The sequence below is a fragment of the Vanessa cardui genome, chromosome 12 (genome assembly GCF_905220365.1).
Source record: "Vanessa cardui chromosome 12, ilVanCard2.1, whole genome shotgun sequence".
Classification (NCBI taxonomy): domain Eukaryota; kingdom Metazoa; phylum Arthropoda; class Insecta; order Lepidoptera; family Nymphalidae; genus Vanessa; species Vanessa cardui.
In genome coordinates this window covers 6953773-6975822 of record NC_061134.1, presented here as the reverse complement: position 1 = coordinate 6975822, position 22050 = coordinate 6953773, and the positions used below count along the sequence as shown (strand labels likewise).

The following is a 22050-nucleotide window of genomic DNA, read 5'->3' as shown; positions in this document are numbered from 1 at the left end:
GTAACAATTAACAATAGTAAGCTTAAAAGTTGTTCTGAATAATCAAATAATCAAATCACTCCTTAATTCGAAATGAATCAGTTTCTGTCATTACAATCAGACTCGAAACGTCAAAAATCAAAGAGAAATCTCAAAGCGACCAAGGACGATCACGATCTTAATCTTACCAGCGACATATCGGCCACGATGGCCCAGTTGAGATTCAAAGCGAGCTCCCCAATGAACATGAGCGCGAAGGGCGAGTAGAAGTAGGACTCGGTGAGCAGTAACGCGCCGGCCATGGCGGGCGCGGACACGAGCAGCCCCGTGCCGCAGATGACGGCGTGCGCGCGGCCCCAGCGCCGCACCAGCCACGCGCCCAGCCACGCGCCCAGCGGCACCCCCACCAGCCCCGACGCCATGGTCAGCGCGCCGAACACCAACGACACCCTTGTGCGACACGCTCAGTCAGTACCCGACCGTCGTCCCGCTCGAATCGTGTCCCGACTTTGAACATTTCATCCCGATTTTGAAACGATTATTGGCATGACGGTCGGCCGCTGACCTCCCTCGAGCGAGCGAATACTCTAGTGAGCGACTTAATCTTAGCGACTTATCCTACGATCTATGCGAGTTTCAAGCGATGGGCTCTCGATAGTAATCGATGATCATGCTCTCGATTGCGCGAATGAATATTAACTAATATTAGTATGATTCAAGCACGGTGAGGTACGTTCGTCGAGTCACAGACAGACATGAGTAGAGGGGTAGAGGGGGCATGTCGTGCAACATCTCATTGGAACGTCTCCGGAGGGCTCGCGCGGAGGGCGGGGCGCTCACCAGCACGACGTCGGCGACGATGGACCAGGTGAGGTTGAGGGTGAGCATGCCGAGGAAGACGAGGAGATAGGAGAGCGCGGCCACGTGCGACACGGCCACGAGCGCGGAGTACACGAGCGGCGCGGACACCAGCAGCGCGAACCCGCAGATGAGCGGGTCGGCGTCGGCCACGCGCGTGCGCATGCGCTGCGCCAGCGCCGAGCCCAGCGGCACGCCCAGCGCGCCCGCCGCCATGCCCACCAGCCCGAACTTGTACGACACGCTGCCGCGTCATGCCCGCCGGGTTAGGCCGGTTATTACATGATTCCTCGTGTTCGTTTTATATGTTAACCCTCGCGTGACTTTTACAAATGATTATCGTTGTTTTATTTCGAGTAGCTTCAGCACCGATGCTACTTACTTATGTCAATGAAATTAAAATTTTGCTCAATTCTTTATTTCTATTATTTTGTGACATCAAACGTTTTGTGACTTGTATTTTGCAAAAATAATTTAGATCGTATAATGGACAACAATAAGTTGGATCTAACTAATATTTTTCTAGAGTCTTTGGTGCCCAGTAAAACCATTTTTTGTTTTCATTGAACTGCAAATTTTTGCCAATTTGAAAAGTACAATTTCTAACTTCATCAACTTTAAATAAATAAATATCTTAGATAACAATTAATAGAAAAAAAAGTGTTAATCACATCAGTGAGAAATTTAGACGAATTATTATTTACGGTATTAATAATAATAAAAAAGGAAAAATTTTGAAACGTCAAACATTTGCCGCCTTAATTTTGAATGTGTATGGAAATGTGATTATTTTATCATGAGCCGTGAAGGTTAAATAATAGTTTTAATATGTGTTATATCGATGCTAAAAATTAAAAGTACAATTGGAGTTAGTGTATTAAATGTGTAAAATTTACGATTTGAAAAGGATTTCAGCACTCTTCATTCAGAACATTTGATAGTATGGCCCTTACATCAAGATAAATATGCATGTAGTATATAACTGCACCCAGGCCACTTTAGTAGGGTGTACGTACGAACAGTTAGAAAAATTATAGCAAAGTTATTGCCCAGATTAACTTGACATAATGTTTTTATCAATCTTTCTCTAATAATGGTTATCAATGAATTGTAACGATGTTATTTCTTATTAGTACGATGAATAGTTTTAGAAGGACCTATAGAAAGCCAGAGACAATTTCATTTTTTTTTTAAATATAATGACTGTCTTTATTATGTGACTCTAACGCTAGAGTGTAGTAAACATTTTTTATGTATTCGCTTAGTGAGTATAAATAACACAAATTCTAGAAATTTTTGTACTAACATTAGTTACTTTAGAGAATCGATCGATTCTGAAAATGTAGTCATATGTTATTCCAATAGTACTTTGAAATTATTCCAAATATTAAAAATATAAATATATATATATATATATATATATATATATATATATATATATATATATATATTAAATTTAGTAATTTGTTAATAATTAATATTAGACGAATTAGACGTGGCTCTTTTCGGTAAATCGAAACATCTTACATGGAAAATGTTGCAATACTTATCATAATTTTTAAAGAAAAGTTTTTGGTAAAACATCGGTGTCTTTTAAATTTATAGATACAAATGCCTTTTTGATTTAGCGCTCGAAGCTTAAGACATAAGCTAAGAGTATAACAAGTATTTTGATTCAAATCTCGGTTGAAGCTAATTAAAATTGTATAAATTGAATCGGGGTTTTTGTCGGGATATTCCCAACAGCCACTAGCCGCTATGGATTTAGCAATATTACGTTATCAACAACGGCTTTGCGTATTTTCCGGTCTCGTCGGATGCCCTCCGATCGGACGATAGTCAGGAAATAGTGAGCGCGTTTGTATTTTCGCACAAATAACAACAAACAACATCAGCCTGTAAATTCCCACAGCTGGGCTAAAGGCCTTCCCCTTTGAGGAGAAGGTTTGGAACTCCACCACGCTGTTCCAATGCAGGTGGAATACACTTGTGGCAGAATTTCTAAGAAATTTGTCACATGCAGATTACCTCACGATGTTTTCCTTCACCGCTGAGCACGAGATGAATTATAAAGACAAATTAAGCACATGAAACAGAGGTGCTTGCCTGGGTTTGAACCCGCAATCATCGGTTAAGATGCGTGCGTTCTTACCACTGGGCCATCTCGACTCCTATAAAACACAATAATATCCTGTGTGTATAGTCGTGTACATACGCGTGCTCACCTCTCTATTGTAATGTCGACGTTGGGCTGCATGCTGAGTCCCAGGAATATGAACTGCGGCCCCCACCACGCGAGCGCGCCCGTCACGAACGCCACGCACGTGAACGCTAACGTCGACAGCATGAACGACGGACTGGAATAAATAAATAAATAAATATGAGACAACATCACATACATTACTCTGATCCCAATGTATATAGTACAACACAACTTAGATGTCGCATCGGCAGAATTCGTAAAACCGATCACATCCGAATTGAGTAAGCTATCCCAAATTATCAATATTTATTTCTCATGCGAATATGATCTTTACACAAACGTAATAACTTGTAATATCATATGACCTAATATATTCGTCAATTTGACGCGTCGGTTTACATGCACTTGCTTTCTCTGACGCGTAAATCTATAGCCACGAATAGCTTCAAATGGCGCGATAGTGAGCTATTTCTATTGGTTATGTAAATCGGCAGTAATCGGTTTTATTTTCATTCCATGCATTTTCCGATGCTACATCTAATTTGTGTCGTACTATAAGTAACTAAAGCACTTATGTTATGGAAATCAGAAGTAACGGTACCACAAACACCCAGACCCAAGACAACATAGAAAACTAATGACAATCTACATTGACTCGGCCGGGAATCGAACCCGGAACCTCGGAGTGGCGTACGCAAGAAAACCGATGTACACATCACTCGACTACGGAGGTCGTCAAATGAAACATACATTCCATTCTTTATCTTATTTTAACTTTTTTTTTTAATTTTGCTTGCCGTCGAATAGGACTAAGACTAATGATATTCGAATAACATTTATCACCCTCAAAAATATTCTACAGCTACCCAGAGATAGATAAAGATCCTCTCATTTTAAGTAGATTTGGAGATCATTGATATTGCTCATTGACATATAGTAATACTTATACGTATAACAGATTATCACGCGATGCAGTTTCCTCAGTTATTTTCCTTTACCGCTGAGCACGATATGGATTAAAACAAGAACGTTTTGTGTAGTGACGACATATTTGTAGATATATTCTATGAACTTTAATTAAATTAAGGATAATGACACTTACTTCCTCATTAGTGCTTTCAAATCATCCACATACGATGTAGGTTTCATTCGACTCTCTTCGGCCTGACCCCGTTCGGGGTTTTGCATAACCCACACGATTAGTCCTACAGCTACGACCCCTAGGAAGGGGGTTACACGCAAACCCCATCGCCAATTGCCCGCCGCAGCACCCGCCACCGACCCAACAATGTATCCAAAACCGCTGAAATGAATAGAAAATAAAATTAATTACTTTATCTTTATTTTAGAAGCATTCAATCTGTTCTTTTTTAATGTAACGACTAGAACGAATTTATACTTTAGTCTTAATTATTTAAAAATATATAATATTATTATAATTAATCGTCACATTGCATTATAACAATAATTTAATAAAACAACATCTACTTTACAAAATCAAACTACAACATTTTTCATACACTTAATACTAGTTGCCTAAGTCTTCGCCCACCTAGGTACCTATGTATATCATGTTATATAAATAGGTTTTTGAAAGTGTTTACTACACCAATTAAATATAAACAACATCATATGAAAATAACGACCGCTATTATTCCGGATTTTCCATTGAGTTAATTGTTATATTATTATGATACTTCCGGGTAAATTGTAAAGAAATACGTAAGACTCCGTACAATTTATAGGATAAAATAATACAGTATGTAACAAAACAGCTATTTTAATAATACCGTCCATTAAAGGGCAATTCCACGCCAATCATTAAAAAAATATATTTACAAGTGGAATTTTATAACTTTTCGCATCCAAAGTTGAACATATGAGATGCTTTCGTGACAAGATTGAATACGGATATCACTACATAGTATAAAACAAAGTCGCTTTTCGCTGTCTGTCGCTATGTATGTTTAGATCTTAAAAACATTTAACGGATTTTGGTGCGGTTTTTTTAATAGATAGAGTGATTCGAGAGGAAGATTGTTATAATAACACATGGACAATATCGTAAAGAAATACTGACAATATTAGATGTTTCTAATGTGATGTCGTAAATAAACAAATTCTGTAGTATATTTAGTATCAGCATTGCGTGCGAAGCCGGGGCGGTTCGCTAGTTATATTATGGACGTTAACACGAAACCCAACGAATCGTATGCAATAAAATTTCACAGATGAAAAGACCATGGTCTCGTATTAAGCGTGGATTGTGTTACACCGCCGGCGCGCTGTGGTGCAAACCTCAGACCAATTTTACTTGCATAATACAGTGAAAGTTTGCAGTATGTCTCCTCTTTCACGAAGTAACGGATCGACGTGATTTTTCACATAGACATAGTGTGTGTGGCCAGAGAGTGATATAACTACTATACTTTGTATCTAACTTTAGAAAAGCTGCAGCTAAATATTTTCCAAGGTATATATGACGATATCCACCTGACCACTGGCTGACTATACTAAACAAGTGCGTATTCAAATTACAATCCGACTGACTCACTCTGCAATGGCAAATCCCGACGCGACCGGAAAGAGATCAGACGCAGTACTAATGATTTAACGTGCAATCCGAGGTAAGAAAACGTATTTCCGTACCCACGAGAATTACTCGTACGGATAGTTCAAGCGAAATAACATCTCGGATTCTATTCCCGTTTGGACAATGCCTATTGGTCAGCGTATTTCCGTACGAGTGGAAATAAAAAATATATATAAAAACAACAACTATTCGAAATAAATACAGCAATTAACATATAATTGATATGACTCGAATGACGATAATATTTTTAAATTTATCTACACATTTAATAAAAAAATATGAGTAATTACTATTTACAATAATTGTACATAAGTTATGTACACAAAAAAAAACGATATTTTTTTACTACACGCCAAGATAAATATCGAAATAAAGTTACACGTTTCGTAGCCAAAACAAGCACTAATTAGATTAATTGATGCGTGAATCAATTATTTTGCTATCGAACGCTGACTAATTAAGCTATAATTAGAACGATAAATCTTATTACGTTCATTCATTATCAATCGCGCAGTAATCTGCGCTCGTAATATTCCACTGAGATCAGAATATTTTTGCATACGTCCGGTACGAGTTTATCGTCTACCGACCTGCCAGTAACTGCTGTGTCAATGATTTGATGTCGGGTAAACGATCTTTTTGTACTTGTTTATGTATATTAAAACAAGGAATAAAGCTAATAGTGATTTGCTTACATCTCAAGTTTTCGAGTTTAAATCGTTGTTCGTTACGATTATAAGCAGTCAGTAGGCGATAGGGAATTTTGAATTTTATTACACTATCGTCCCTATTAGAACACTTAAATTTGTTATCAGTACGGATATCGGAGAATATATTGGAGCGGGTCTAATTTAATACCTACGGATGCAAAATATTAGCTTATAATTGTATTTCTGTCGATTTCTTGGTACATAACTTTAAATTTCGAATGTCCCTAAATGTATGTTTTGAAAGGGGAATATTTCAGCAAAAATCATTCGTATTTATATTAGTAGCCAATACAGCCACGCGTTGTTGTTACACTACACTTTGAATATTGTTTGTTTGTTGAATATCAAATACATTGCTATGATAATATTTCGTTAAAAACCTTGTCTGAAACTCTGAATATCATGTCACAAATGTTTCCAAATATACAGCAGTTTGCTCTTTAAAAACACAGCGCTAAATATAAAAATATATAGATTAGAGATACCGTTATCACTTTTTCATAACTGTCTAAATAGTCAGTTATATTTAATGTATTGAAAAAAATAATTAAATAGCATTACTTATAACCACACTTTTATTAGAATTTATTAATAACAGTGATATAAGCTCTGTGCGGCCCACGTGCGTCTCACGTCTGGCTGGAATTATGGTTGGAATAGAGTATAGATAGTATCTTGCGCGATTTTTTCTACGCTTTAATTACCATAGATACCTTTGAATAACCTTGATATACAAGAAAGTAATAATATCGTGTAATTATTGTACATAAATCTACACTTTGACCTCGTCAATTACTATGGAGAAGCAATTACATCATCGATCTTCAAATTAACCTCACTTAACGGTATTATAAGACTTGATAGGACAGATAATTGCTACCTACATATACCTACACATACATATTACTTACAATGTATTTATATATACAGATAATAACATTGTAAAGAAGTAGGAATCGTTTCTTACCTTCCGACGGGTATGGCGAAGTAGAAGAAGGCAAGCATTTTAGATCGGACGTTACCAACGAATAGATCGCTTATAATGGTCGGGGCTATCGTTGAATACGACGCTTCGCCGATGCCCACCAATCCACGGAAGAACGCGAACAGGTAAAAATTCTGTTAAAAGTTATACAAATATTTACAATACATATAAATATACCTTTAGTTATGTGTACGTATGTGTGTGAAAATAAGTTCACACACATACGTACGAAGATGTATTGCAGTTTACTCGAATTTTAATGTATATTATCCAATGCAAAAGTACACAAACCAATGAACATTTAAACACCCATATATTACCCTTCATTTAACCTATTATGCAGTTAAGATTATACATTTTGTCAGTTTTGATAGCCATATTGCTCGCAAATAATAAACTGCCTCTTATATTGGATATTTTTGTGTATACTCACAGTTATAAACGATCCTATGAAGGTTGTGATGCACCAAAGTGCGACACCGAAGGCCATTATCGTCCGCCTCGAGAAACGATCGCCCATGTAGCCGAAAATGGGAGCAAACACCATGTAGGCGATGACGAATACCGTCTGCAGAAATCCGGCTTCATCATCTCGTATAGCAAACTCTTTTTTGACATCTCCAAGCACGCCTGAAAGAAAGAAAAAAAAAAAACAATTAGATTTATTTGTGTCATTTTCAACATGCGATTTCCAATTTTTACATAAACAGTATTATACTTGTCGAATTTTAAGTATTACATTAAACTCATTACCTAATAAGATACATTAATTTTAACGTAATTAATTTGAAATAAGTAAATAAATGATATATAGAAGAGATTTTAAAACGAAGCTACTTTTTTTAGGAATTCTTCATTCATTATTTTGTTTTAAGCATCAAATGTGTGCCAAAACTCTGCTTAATCGGTTTAATGCGACTCGTTTAAGCTTGACCTAGACATACTTACAAGTAAAATTTAATAAGAGCTTATAAAGATGCATCGAGCATCTCGTATACCATTTCATAAATTTAACAACGTTGGAAATCATTCAAACGATTCTAAACATCCCATTTCCATGTTAAGAGAATATATTAGAGCACGGCCCTCATACCTTAAAACATTCAAGTGGCCGTTTCGACAACGCATCGGAATTTCTTAAGTAAAGACATGTGGTCTCCGGTCGAGTGCTTCTTAAAGCAATATTCTTAAACGTTATGGAATTTTACATTATAACTGTATTTCTAAATACAAATGGTTAAATTAATTAGCTTTCTATCAAATCATATAACAATTATATATGCTCTAGTACATCGAATGAACTAACTATTAAAACAATAACTATACAAGAACGGCTTACAGTTTATTTTAATAATATTTTCTTAAAACCAGTCGTTGTAACTCATTGGTTGAAATTTGGCCGTCATAATGTTTTGAGCACATTTTTGTAACATTACAGCTATCTCTTATACCTTGTTATTTAAGTTTTAGACCAATAAAAAAGCAGTTTTAGGAACTTTTGCTTTTTACCCAGCATTACGATGTGCTATTCGCATAAACGTCAGTTATAGTCTTATTGATTGCAAAGCGTGCAACGTTAAATGTGACCTTGGCAGGGTGAGTGGCCACACTCGCAAATAAAAGATCACAACCGGAACACGATTATATTTTAAATATTGCGTTTTTTTTGTTCTTGCATCATTCGTTTATGTTTTACCTGTTTTTATCTCATGCCTGTCTGCTTCCACTTGAGAGCTGTTGATTAAAAAAAGAAGTCTTTCGAGACAACGGTTATCGATCGCTCCAGTGGGTCTCTAATAAAATTACCTTCGTGATAGACGGATGGACAATAAAATAAAACCTTGGTAAAACAATTTACCAAATTATAATTATCCTATTCAAAATCCAATGCAACCGTTTCAAAAAATACGATTATCGTTTTTCTATTCATCAATACTAAGTTATTTTATTCAATATTAAAACGTTGCGCTAACTTATTTATAGTCCAAGTAAAAACAAATTTTGTTATACGTTATAAATAAACTATTTAACTCATATAACATGAAACAATGCTTACAGCCAGTTACAAAAACGTAACGATACTTATAGTCGAGCCAACATTAAACCAGTTGAGGTTACTCGGAAATATAACAATATGAAAGTTACTGGAAATTGTACAGGGTATAATAAACATAACGCACTCAAGTTCAATTAAAGTAAAGTGGATCCATTATGATTATAATGCAAACCGAAATCACATGTAAGATAACTTTCGAACCAATAACGTTACGAAATTCGACAAGCATCAAAATCAATATCCATCGCTGATAAATGATACTGCTATCTTAATGCATTTCATAATCTCGTGAAGTTTGCTTTTAAAGTATTAAATAAAAATACAAATATTTCGTATAAATATGTTATGATTTATTTCGCCAATAGTGTAAATCGTACGGACGGATGGGAGTGGTTATAGTTTGTACTGCAAATATGGACGACCGATAACATAAGCTTGAATAAATAAAACATTTATAACATTCTCATTGTTACGTAACACGTACCCTACTTTAAGTAATCCGCATATCATCCTACGTTAAATAAATAAAGAGATTAATAATAATTATTATTAAATTTTATTTTATAAGAATTGTAGTACCATATTATTTTATTAGACATATAGTAAACTAGCTGATACTGCGGTTTTATACAGCACACAAATAATCGCCTCCCAATTTAGCCCTCGAGGGTGAATTAAAGGAAGTAGCCTACCTTTGTCTCTTAATCTCTAATAATCATTTTTTTTATAATAAGATAATTATAAAAATCTGTCGGGTAGTTTACGAAAATATCGCAAACGTAGATACAATACCCTCATCATATTAATAGTAAAAGGTATCACAACCGTTCATTTGAATCATCGTTCGAAATTGATTCCGGTCATTAGTATGAAATTTTACATATACTATACTTTACTTACATTTTACTTTATATAAGTTATTATTATTTAATAGTACTGCACCACGCGGGTGACGGTGATGAATTGCTGTCATTATGCATTTTAATTAAGTTTGAAAGAAACACTTGAATATGAAACTTTTTTTTTAATATTGGTGCTTTTGATTCTATTCTTAGAATTTTCTAGAAATTCCCTCAAACGTAATTAATCTTAGTTTGTGAACCATTTTAGAATTTTTTTAGCGTGTAAGAAAGGGGCCGAAATATATGCTACCTATAAAGGCGCTATAAAAATAATAAAATAAAAATTACTTTTAATTCATATTTAGTGACCTTAGTTTTATGTCTGCGTTATAAAAAAACGTGACATGCTACTTCAAATATTACACGACATATGACTAGAAAAAAAAAACGCTTAAAGGTATCCGAAAATATATTTTTAGTAGTTTCAAGAATTTTTTTTCTAAAAAAATATATTTGATATGGACAAAGGCTGACTGTATCATATGGCATATGAAATGAAACATATCAGTCGAAGGGGAAACCTTTCTAGCTTTGTAAGCGACAGACTGATTGATAGACAACTTATAGTATTCTATACATTTATGTACACATTCATACCGTATTTGGACATGATTATAAATCATGCCTTTCATTCGTCCCTACTGTTTAGTGCTATTATTGTTGACACCCCATCTTTACATGTTATAATATACACTTTTTTATGTATTTTTATCCCCTATACCTTATAAAGAAACACATCGGCTTCAACCGATCCAGTGATACGATTGATTTATGTATTTTTACTTTATTAATTCTGATTTTATGATTATTTTTGTAAGCATTATTATCATACAATTTTATTTATTATTATTAAATAGTAAGACGTCACATCAGTACCGCATGATATTTTATTTTAATTACTGGTGTTTATTTTCATGTACTTACTTGCGTATGTAAGTACGTAATTATTTTATTTACAATGTATTTAATTGTATTTTAACTAGTATATTTATTAAAGTTAACGTGTTAGCTATACAGGGTTATTGGTAACTCGACCTATATCCGTTAGGAGGTGATAGGGGTGACTATTTTCTATAATTTTAAACCCTATATGTATAGTGCAAAAGTAAACCATTTTTGAGTTATCACGTTTTTTAGTTTTTTTCAAAATTTGTCAAAAATGAAACTTCAAAAATGTATTTAAAAAAATAGTATCAATTAAAAGCTATTTTTATTAATAATAATAATAATTATCGGTCCAAATTTAAAAGTATTTGATGTAGCTTCCATCGATAAATAAAGTGATTCAAGATATACGTAAAATGCATACATACGTAAAATTTTAGGAGAAAAAGCCGAAAATTTAAATTTCCCTTGCAGGAAAGAACCTTCAGTTCTTATTGTTTGTTGTTCATTCTAAAAAATAGTATATTGACGGTAATGATTTAAGAACGGGTAGCTAGTGTTAAATAAGTAAAATTGAACCTCTTGAAGTAAAATTGTATCAAAATTTTGTAGTCTGTAATGGAAATATTGATGTGTTTCACATGTGAGGTGAAAGTGAAAAACTCGTAGTAGGAACTTACTTACATAGTCGTACATAGTGTTCACAAGAAGTAACAGTAGACAGTAGATAGAAAGTTAACAAGCGATTAAATCGTTGATTAGACTTATGAAAGCAAAGTATAAGCTTTCACTGAAGGTTTTTTTTCCCATAACGCGGCCCTATATTGCTATCTGGAAGTATTGAAAACTAATATGCGGGCATTGTACATTGGAAGCAGTATGTTGTTAAACTCGAAGGTATTTAAAATAAGAAATGCTTCGTTTTCGAATTTTTTTTTTTTTTTTTTTTTTAAATATACTTACTTATATGTTTGTTTTAAATTTTATGCCATTTTTCAAATTCTAAGGAATAGCATTATTCAAGGTCTCGGCCATTTATCTCGCGGAAATTCCAAAGATAATTTTGTTAACTTTGCTTTACTAGTCTTGTGGTTGGTAAAGACAATGAGTATTTATTAGGGACCTATTTTATATAATATTATGATTAGATTGTATGTTTTTGAAATTTATACAAAATATAGACGCGGCGCAGCTTCGCTGTTTCGAATCTGCACCACGTATGTAGATAAGACAAATCGTTTGTGAAAATTAAAGACGAACCAGGAAATTTTAAACATCCTGACTATTCGTAATACTGGATTCCCCTAAGCATTTCTTAATTTTCACATCACAATACAATTCACACACATTTTGTACATTTCGTACACAAAATATGATGAAATATTATATACTTAATATTATTAATACAGCACCAACAGACTTGTCATCATAATACGATGCATAAAAACATAAATTGAGGCCTATGTTAACTTACACTGACCTAGCCATTCTAGCATTTTTGTATACCTATGGTCAGTGTTAGAACAACATCCGATAAAATGTAATTTATGATGATTCGCCACTATCAATGATGCTAAGTACGTTTGACCTTCATTTCTTTTTGAAACGTACGTCAGCGTTCGTGGCGTGACATTACGCCTCGTATACGTCATCCGTATAATAAACGCCAACGTATAGAGAGGGCAGCACCTCCGCCTGAAGCAGATAGTACGCGACACACACACCCGCCCGTTTACCCACATCACGCGATCTCGACCAACCAATCGCGAGCGCGAAAACTTATAGCGCGAAGCAGCGCAGTGATTTGTAACGACTGCGGCGGCAACGCATGAAATGTTCAGTCGGTCAATGTGACGAAACTTTAGTTATTTTTAACAGTTATATAAGATCTGCTACGATTTTCTAATTGCAATATAGACCTTCATTTATTAGTCTACTCGTACTTTAGTAGTACTAGTTAATAAAATAAAGAATTTATTCATTTGATGACGAAAACAAACGTGTGTGAATTGCGTTTAATAATCGAATTGATATAAAAAATCCTAGTAGATTTAATTACTTAAGTGTTTTCTTCGTTACATCAGAATACAATGACATTGTTACTATGTATAAAGTTGTGGATATTACATAATATGGTGTATTTTTACAACCAAAGGCGTAAGCAATGATCTTAAAATAAATGACCGTATACATTTAAAAATAGACAATACCTAGAGTACCTATTGCAATTGTATCCGGCGAGTTACCATAATGGTATTGGAAAATAGAGAAGAATGTGATTAATTTACATTTTATTTCCGGAACAACGTCGGCCGGCGGCGACGTCTAGGTGACGTTCCATCACGCAATTTGCTAAATAAAGATTATTAGTAATCATTGGAGGATTTACAGGACTCATACTAAATAGTCCATCAATGTAACATTGATAAACTTTTAAATTTTCGAATGAGCCATTCACCTCAAATATTTGAAGCACAATGCTAACTAAGGATAGTCATTGAATTTCTTTGACATAACTTTCCTCACGATATTTTCTTTCACGGCCGAGTTGAAGATCAAAGACGAATTATAAATACCGACACCCCTAAGGAGTGTGCCCAAAAACCCTTCAGTGTTTATCGTCCGTTGGTCTCAGGGCAGCAATAAAAAACATAAAATTACTGATATAATATCTTACGTGTAAGTGATGAAGAGAGTACGATTTAATTTAAAAAATATCATTTAAATGCAACTTATGCAACAATTAAAAATACATGTTTGTAACTGAACAATACCTATATATATTGTGAAATGCAAGTTCATGCGAGGAATCTCTTTATTGTACACGCGGTTGTGTAAGAATAGGTTAAGGTCAAGTAACATAAATGCATTGTTCCCCTTTAAACTTACATGCATGTTTAATTGTTTTTAATTCTGATGTAGATCAACTATTTAATAAGGGTCTTTGGAATAATGATTATATACACTTATAATCAAATCTGTAGGTTAAGTATTTTTTTTATCCTACGAGACATTGGCGATACAATATCCGACCGCTTTCACAATAAAAAAAAAACATTCAATTTTCAATTAAAAAAAAATCTTATAAAGATTATGAAATCGTTACCAACCAGTAATTGTTATAGTTACAATATTAAAATCGTCGCATACTTTTTAATTTTAACAAAAATCGTCCATTTGTCTGATTTGCGATACGAACGCTTTAACGCACTAATTTTATTTCTTCCTATTTTTCTTATTACTTTAACATTTTATGTTGTAACGAATAAATGAATAAAGAAATCATTTTTACATTACTTAAGTTTCATTAGAATAAATCACATTATTCCATTTCGAAATCACCTACTACTTGAATAAACAAATATGTTTTCGAAAACAAAATTAAAAGTCGCTTGCAATATTTATTATTGAAGACTTGTTTTAAAAGTGTTTAACAAACTTCCGGTTAGGAAATGAAATGCATGATACGTTAAACATACAAATACACAAGCTATCCTGTCCATTGAATTACTATAATCAATTGCTAACTACTACTACTAAATCTACATAACTGTCTGTTCGCTCAAAATATAAACACATCTTAATGCAAGAATACGTTAAACTTCACGATTTTCAACAGCGTAATCCTAAAATTATTCCTTAAATTTGCTTAGCCCTGAAAAATCAGTATTATTATATTGTATTACCGTATGTTTTTAAACATACTTTACTTATAATGCGTAGGTACTAGCGTTTCTTTTTGTTTCATGTCTTTGATAGATCTATTCAGTGAAAGAGCATCATTATATGACTAAAATAGTTCACTTTGGGCAGTAGATGGGTGTACCGTATTTTAATTTTTATAGCCCACTTAACAAACTGCTTCCGCTGAAGTTTATTCAAAATTTTTTTATAGACCATCAACTTGATAAATCATTAAAGGAGTGACTGATTGCATCTTCTTCAAATTATATCATTCTTTAATTATATTCATTTTCATTATAATACAAGTTTTAAATTTTTTCAATAATATATGTAACATAATCGTACAAAATAAATTTCTACGAACATTTTGCAAGAAATTTAAAAAAAGTCGCAAGAAATTTTCAGGCGATACAGCTTAATACGGCCTCATTTATAAATATCATAATAAAACTACGGCTCCAATAAGTCTGCTAGTATTGCATTTCTCGCGATCAAGGTTGGATTGTACTAATCAAATTCTACTTAAAGTGATGTAATCAATATATTATATTACTCGCGATACAAGAGGTAGCAACATTTTTAGATTTATGAATCGAGAAAATGTTATGATAGTATTTGGGACGGAATTATTAACGTAAAAACTGTCAAAAACACACACAAAAAAGGCAACTTTAATATTTATTATTAAAAGAATGATAATTGAGTTAACATAATTTGACGATAAAATTCGAAATTTGTACCTATACAAATGCATGCGCAAAGGGAAACTCAATCGATCCCAACAGTCAGATGAGCGGCATCTCCACCAAGATTCAATGAGAGAAATCTTAAAACCAGTTGACCTAAAATTTTTTTCACAACGTTACTAGTAGCTCTTGTACTATTGGAAATGCAATTCAAACTATAAGTATCAATTTATACATGAATAAAAGTCGTATGCTACCTGTATAATTAAATAGGTTACCCGTTGGTCTTGGACTTAATGGAAGCTCGTTCAAAAATTTGCTAAATCACCGAGAGACGATGACGTCACTCTTCGTATGACTTGAGCCAATTACAGAGCAACTTAGCTCAAGATGCGGATCTAGATTTTATCATAGTGTTAACAAACAACTCGGAATTCTTTTTCACATACTTAATATAATTTTATTCTTAATAATAATACAAACAATTGGTAATAAAATTAAATTAAAATCCAACTTTAGTATTATTTTATCGTACGCTTCAAGGTTATGTTGAGATAGTATGTTGGAATTTCCTTGTACCTATTATTACTAAAAGAAACCAAAATTCAATTCCAAATATAAAAAAAAAGTTACACGCGATCATCTACAAAATAAAAAATTTAAGCGGTTAATAAATTCACACAATTTGATAAAATTGTTAATGTCTTTCGCGCGACTTGAATTTTAAACACCCAAAAGTTTTTTATCTTTCGTTCAAAATTATTGTAAAAAGTAAAAACGAATGCATACTTTATTATAAAACTATTTTATGTATGTTTTTTTGTATTCTTTACTGCATCTGGTCATAATAATTAAAAATTTATTATAACCTTCTATTTTAACTCATAATTAAGTAAGTTTTAATCATTTATATTTCCGTAATGGATATTTTAAAGCTAAAAAGAAATCAACAAACAGTATGATTGTTCATAATTATAATTTATTCACACATTCACTACTTTTCTTTTTTTATTCAAGTCTTTCCTCGGATGCGTGTAGGTTAAATTACCGTCAGTTTTACAACCACTTAAATTGATACAAGTATTTATTATCACAGCTTACTGAATATTTGTTTAGTTAACTACACATTTCACCTTTCTGTAATGTCGAAACCAAGGGCTCGTATGCGATATCACTGATTAGATATTAACTTGTAAGTGGAACGCAATATTCCAGATACATAGTGTATACGATAAACGATTATTGATTAAAAATGTTATTTAAAATTGCTGATTTCATTATGGAAAGGAAAAAACAAACAAATTGATCTAAGACGTGAGTGCCTCTTTACTTTGATTACAGTTAGTCATTAGGCATAACTGTTAATAATATTCATAGCAACCCATAAAACGGAACGTTGAATGAGCATGTCATGCATTGGTATAATTGTATTAATAGCGATCTTCACGTAGGTGGTACGTACATACGTGGCGACAAACGTAAATATATACATAACACGCCTTTATATAAACCGTCTTAAGAACGTTATTCGATTGTAAGTATATAATGTAGTGCACTGTATCATCTCCAGTGGAACTAATTGGCTGCAAGTGCAGTCTCGATGGGCTCTCGTATGGACCCGTGTTTCATGAGTATAATGCGGGCTCAAAATGGCTGCAGCTGCGTTTCATCTTATCAAAGGCATTACTGTGACGGTAGCGTTTGTAATATCAATCAAATGATTGCAGTTTAATTTAAACTTACGTCGCATCTTGATTTTATCATGGAAACTTAGCTTAAATATATAGGATTTATTGTGATGTCTTAATTTTAGATAATTATTGAACACATAAGGGTATTATAAAACGTATTTGCCCTTTCTTCTTACTCCCTTTTATAACTATACTTTTACTTTCATTTACAGTTTATGCTGGTCTAAGAAAAACCTTTTTACATAAAATAATTCGATTGACTTCAATTTAAAAAAAAAGGATTACATAAGCACATTGTACCTGCAATAAGATTTCTAAGAAAGAAATTATGGCTCAATTGGAGTTCATAATCGTTGTGCACTCAACTATATTACTTATTATGTTAAGTTTCATGCTAAGTACTTGCAGTTTATTATTCGAATGATAATAATCGAAAGGTTATAAACAAAATACTACAAGGTGAAATAATTTAATAATAATTATTGTTATTCTTACAATATATATTTTTTTTAAACTTTCATATTATTAAATATTGATCAATGTTAACATCATAATAAGGAATACTTATGCACATTCAATCCACGCTGAAACATAATTAATTCGGTTTCGATGTTTTATTCGATTAGTAAAATTTTAAAGTTATCTATATGCTATCCTAATAAATCAGATGAAAAAACTGCCGGTTTCATTATAGAAAACTGTTTTTTATTATTCTTTTATTTTATGGACTAGGTTGACGGACGAGCATATGAGCCACCTGATGGTAAGTGGTCATCATCACCCATAGACAATGACGCTGTAAGAAATATTAACTATTCCTTACATCGTCAATGCGCCACCAACCTTGGGAACTAAGATGCTATGTCCCTTGTGCCTATAGTTACACTGGCTCACTCACCCTTCAAACCGGAACACAACCATACTGCGTTTTGTTGTTTAGCGGTAGAATATCTGATAAGTTTTCGGTACCTACCCAGGCGGGTTTGCGCAAAGCAGTAATAAAAGTATCAAAACGCACGTGAAAAATGCGTATTTTACTTATAAATCGATATCACATTTTAAATACCAATATAACATCGATACACGAAACGAAAGACGTTAAATAGTTAAAAAGAAATTAGCGTACCGTACGACCGGTACTCAATAAATTCCAATGCAACGCAATTACATGTTTATGACAAATAAATATTTGCTGTAATGGAAAGTTATGTAAATTTGTTATGTACGTAGGCTACGTGACTAAAATTTTGTAAGAGACGTGTCAGAAACCCAACGAACAGAATCGTCTCTTACTGAACACGCTATACTCTAAATACTAAAACGAAATACATAAATAAAAATAATAAGTTCTAGTTTATATATTTTCTCTTTCAAATATATTGTGTCTTTTTATCGGACTGATATAAGGAGCTTGCTCATGCACACATTTCAAGTCTGTACATATACATAACTTAAAAAAAAAAAAACAATATTTTAAAATTAAAGTTTGTGAACAGTCCAACCATTGTATCATTTAACAACAACAGAGGTTTGACTTCTTATATAAGCTTTGCTTTCATAGGTAAATAATTTTTATATAAGCCTATAACAATTAAATTCAAAACATTTTTCAAATAACTATTAAAACACAAGTCGTACTTTTTTGTAATTAAGATAAAGTAATGACGATGACCACTGGGAATGCATTTACGAATGATTAACGCTTAAAAACAGATTGACAGATAAAAAAGATTCCAAACAAACGTTGAGTAAAATAGAATATTATCTAATTTATGAATAACTAATATCCAAAGGACCGGTCCAACTGGTTGGATTAATATCCCCATAAAGTAAGCGCATCGAAGCCCGATTCTATAACAAAAACTTAATTTATAATATTTAAAGTAATAAAATTTATGATCGATCTTTCTGTTTTATATTTATAAAACGACGTGTTAAAAGGAACAATTAAATCTACAATATAAATTCGAATAGATTTCTTGTGTTGCGGTACCTTTCACGCCACCTACGTGGTAGTTAAAGAAATGGTGGTAATAAAACTTTCGTAACATTTACAATCCGACCTAAAGGTTCGCAATTCGCTGAAATGGGTTTCATTTCAATAGTTTTACGATTTCGGATAGAACTCAATTTATTTCGTAGTCGACAACTATGTTCGCTTATATATCTATAGTATTACGAATTATTAAAAAAAATATCAATATAATATGAAGACTTAGAAATGATCAATGAATATCAAAGTAAGAACATAAAAATAAACATCCCTGGAACATATTTGAATCGATACAGTAAACCACATTTTTAACCCCTCGACGGGCAGCCCGACCTACGCAACTGGGGCTTCCACATATTTCATTTATTAAATGATGTGTACACACCCGCACCCCATAATAATTTAACAAAATAGGAACAGCGGGAACCCTTTTATTACACAATATAAGTAACAACCCAAAAGTTTTTATGATTTAACCAATGATCATAAATTATAAGTGCAATATGCGTCATTTTAAAATTAGGCCTTGCGTTTTGATTAATTGTACAATGCACACGATTTACTTGTGAGACTTTTTTTTTCCATATCTTCATCTATTACACAAAGACAGCGACTATACTTTTCACAAACGGTGCAAAAAAACTTGCAGAAAAATAGCGTTGATTAATTACTCAATAAGATCAATAGACACGAACGCATTCATAACGAAAAAAGTATGCGGCGTTAAAAAATTCACGTAAAATACAGTTACGAATAATATTTAAAAAAAACTCCAGGTCATGATGAAAAAGATTGTGAGACGGCATCGTCGTCTCAACAATGAACTATTTTAAAAAAGAAAAACGTCACGTTCATAGAATTATGCATGATGCGGCATTTTGTTGCGGGTACTAGAAAAAAAAACCTTGACTTGGAAAGCATTTTAGTTACACAGATACAATATGTAGTTTAATTATTTTCTTTTTTTTTTTAATAAGTTGAGATTATTACGTAATTTAAAATAAGATTAATGGATATTTATTTATTAATTATTAATTCATTTGTTATTTTATAAAGAAAAAAATATTAGAATATTTAATATAATATCGATACATTTTTTCTATTTTATTTCCGTATAAAATGATTAAATTTATAGATAATCTACGATATCTATCGTCATATTTGTCTTCAGGAAATATTCTAATCAGGCATTATCAATTCGAGAATTTTGTAAATCGTCTTAATCAATTATTAAATACCAATAGTAGAAACAACAATCAAATTATTTTTAATTATTTCGTGTTGAATGCATGTAAGACAGCGAGTGAGATGAATTAATACCAGACAAAATCGTGTTAAAAAGAAAAAGTACCAATAAAAATATGATAATAAATATTTCATTCACATGAAACAAATAATATGTTTGTAAGTTATAACTAACGATAAAACATGGATATTAAATAAATAATTCTGGTGTTAATTGATATATATTTTATGTCATAAATTATACTTTACAGCTACAATAATAGACATCGGTTTTCATCATTTAAATTAATTAGTTGATTTTGGTAAGAAAAATTTAAACTATATTCTCTGCAATAAATTTACCAACAAATAAAAATATTGGGTGAATATATTTTTATGACGAAACTTGCGTTTCGTACAGTTTTGCTACTGTTTTCTTGTCTATGTCCAAAGCATAATTTTAAGTAGATATTTTATAAAAATATTTTATAAATATTCATCTTCGCTTTGTAAATTTATTTATAATAATATTAAATATAAAGTTTACTTAAAAGAAAACGTGACACGATTCTCCTTGAATGGTTAGAAATATTTATTCTTAGTGAAGCAATAGCAATTACGTTATTAGCCGCATGATTTAATTACACTAATAAAAATCGTTTGTTCTGTATTCGAAATTGGAATACATCGTACCGTTTACATTTTAATTAAAAAAAAAAACATTTCGTCACAAAAAGTTTAATCTAACGTCTTAAGACCATTAGCCTTGGAAACCTAGGTTGTTACATACTTGACGAAAGATAGTTTAATATTTGTGCAAACACATACGCATGATTTATATAAATAGTTTAACAAAACACGTACTACTGCGTCATTTGCTTTAGTACGTACAAATTATTTTTAAACATAATATGTATGTAAAGATCCGATCGTCATATTGTCTAACAAATAGTAAAATATCTCATATCTGTGACGTAATACAGTGATTCATGATCCTTGACCTAAGCCGTGTATCATCAAGATAATGAACAACAGATAATAAATACAATAATATCATCACACAATGACGTTCTCAGACACATTGAATTTTTCAAAATGTTTAAAGGGGAAAAATATTTACTACAGTTGATAATGACATTTTAAATCTACTTTAATGTTCATAAAACGATAACATTCCTTGACATAAACAATATGAGCAGATGCAAAGTTAGCCCACTTAGTAATGTATAATTATCATTTATAATTTGAGACTTAATAACACCGGTAGTGAAATCTTTTTGTTCGAATGCATCTTGCGCACTTATCACCTTATATGTCACCCCCGAACAGCTGCATTTTGGTACTTTACACTGAAGATTTTAATCTAGATAACAGTAATTTAAGAGATCTCTACCGCAGATACAACCCACGTGTAAACAGTGTGTAGATTGTTCCTCGGGGAAATCATCCGCCCTATGCAAATAGGGGCAAGCAACGTCTGTGCAATCAAACGATCCCACTTTATATATTTGTTTTGCACTTAACGCGTATCCCTGCTCCATCCGTAATTACATAAGCAGGAAAATATATGATACATGTACATATATTTATTAAGCGTTTGC

General features: G+C 32.5%; 1 protein-coding gene across 3 annotated transcripts in view; it reads right to left on the bottom strand.

Annotated features, from left to right (window-relative positions):
* The window catches only part of LOC124534034 (protein spinster), a 29389-nt gene that overhangs the window by 2033 nt on the left and 5306 nt on the right, over positions 1-22050 (bottom strand). For 2 of the 3 annotated variants that reach the window (XM_047109668.1, XM_047109667.1), the window contains exons 2-6: positions 7762-7958; positions 7311-7462; positions 4143-4343; positions 3063-3194; positions 820-1081 (exon numbers count right to left, since the gene is read on the bottom strand). In XM_047109668.1, coding sequence (XP_046965624.1) covers positions 820-1081; positions 3063-3194; positions 4143-4343; positions 7311-7462; positions 7762-7958 — 944 coding nt within the window. Of the gene's footprint in view, positions 1-167; positions 430-819; positions 1082-3062; positions 3195-4142; positions 4344-7310; positions 7463-7761; positions 7959-22050 lie in introns of all 3 variants that reach the window. The other variant, XM_047109666.1, reaches the window with a different exon arrangement.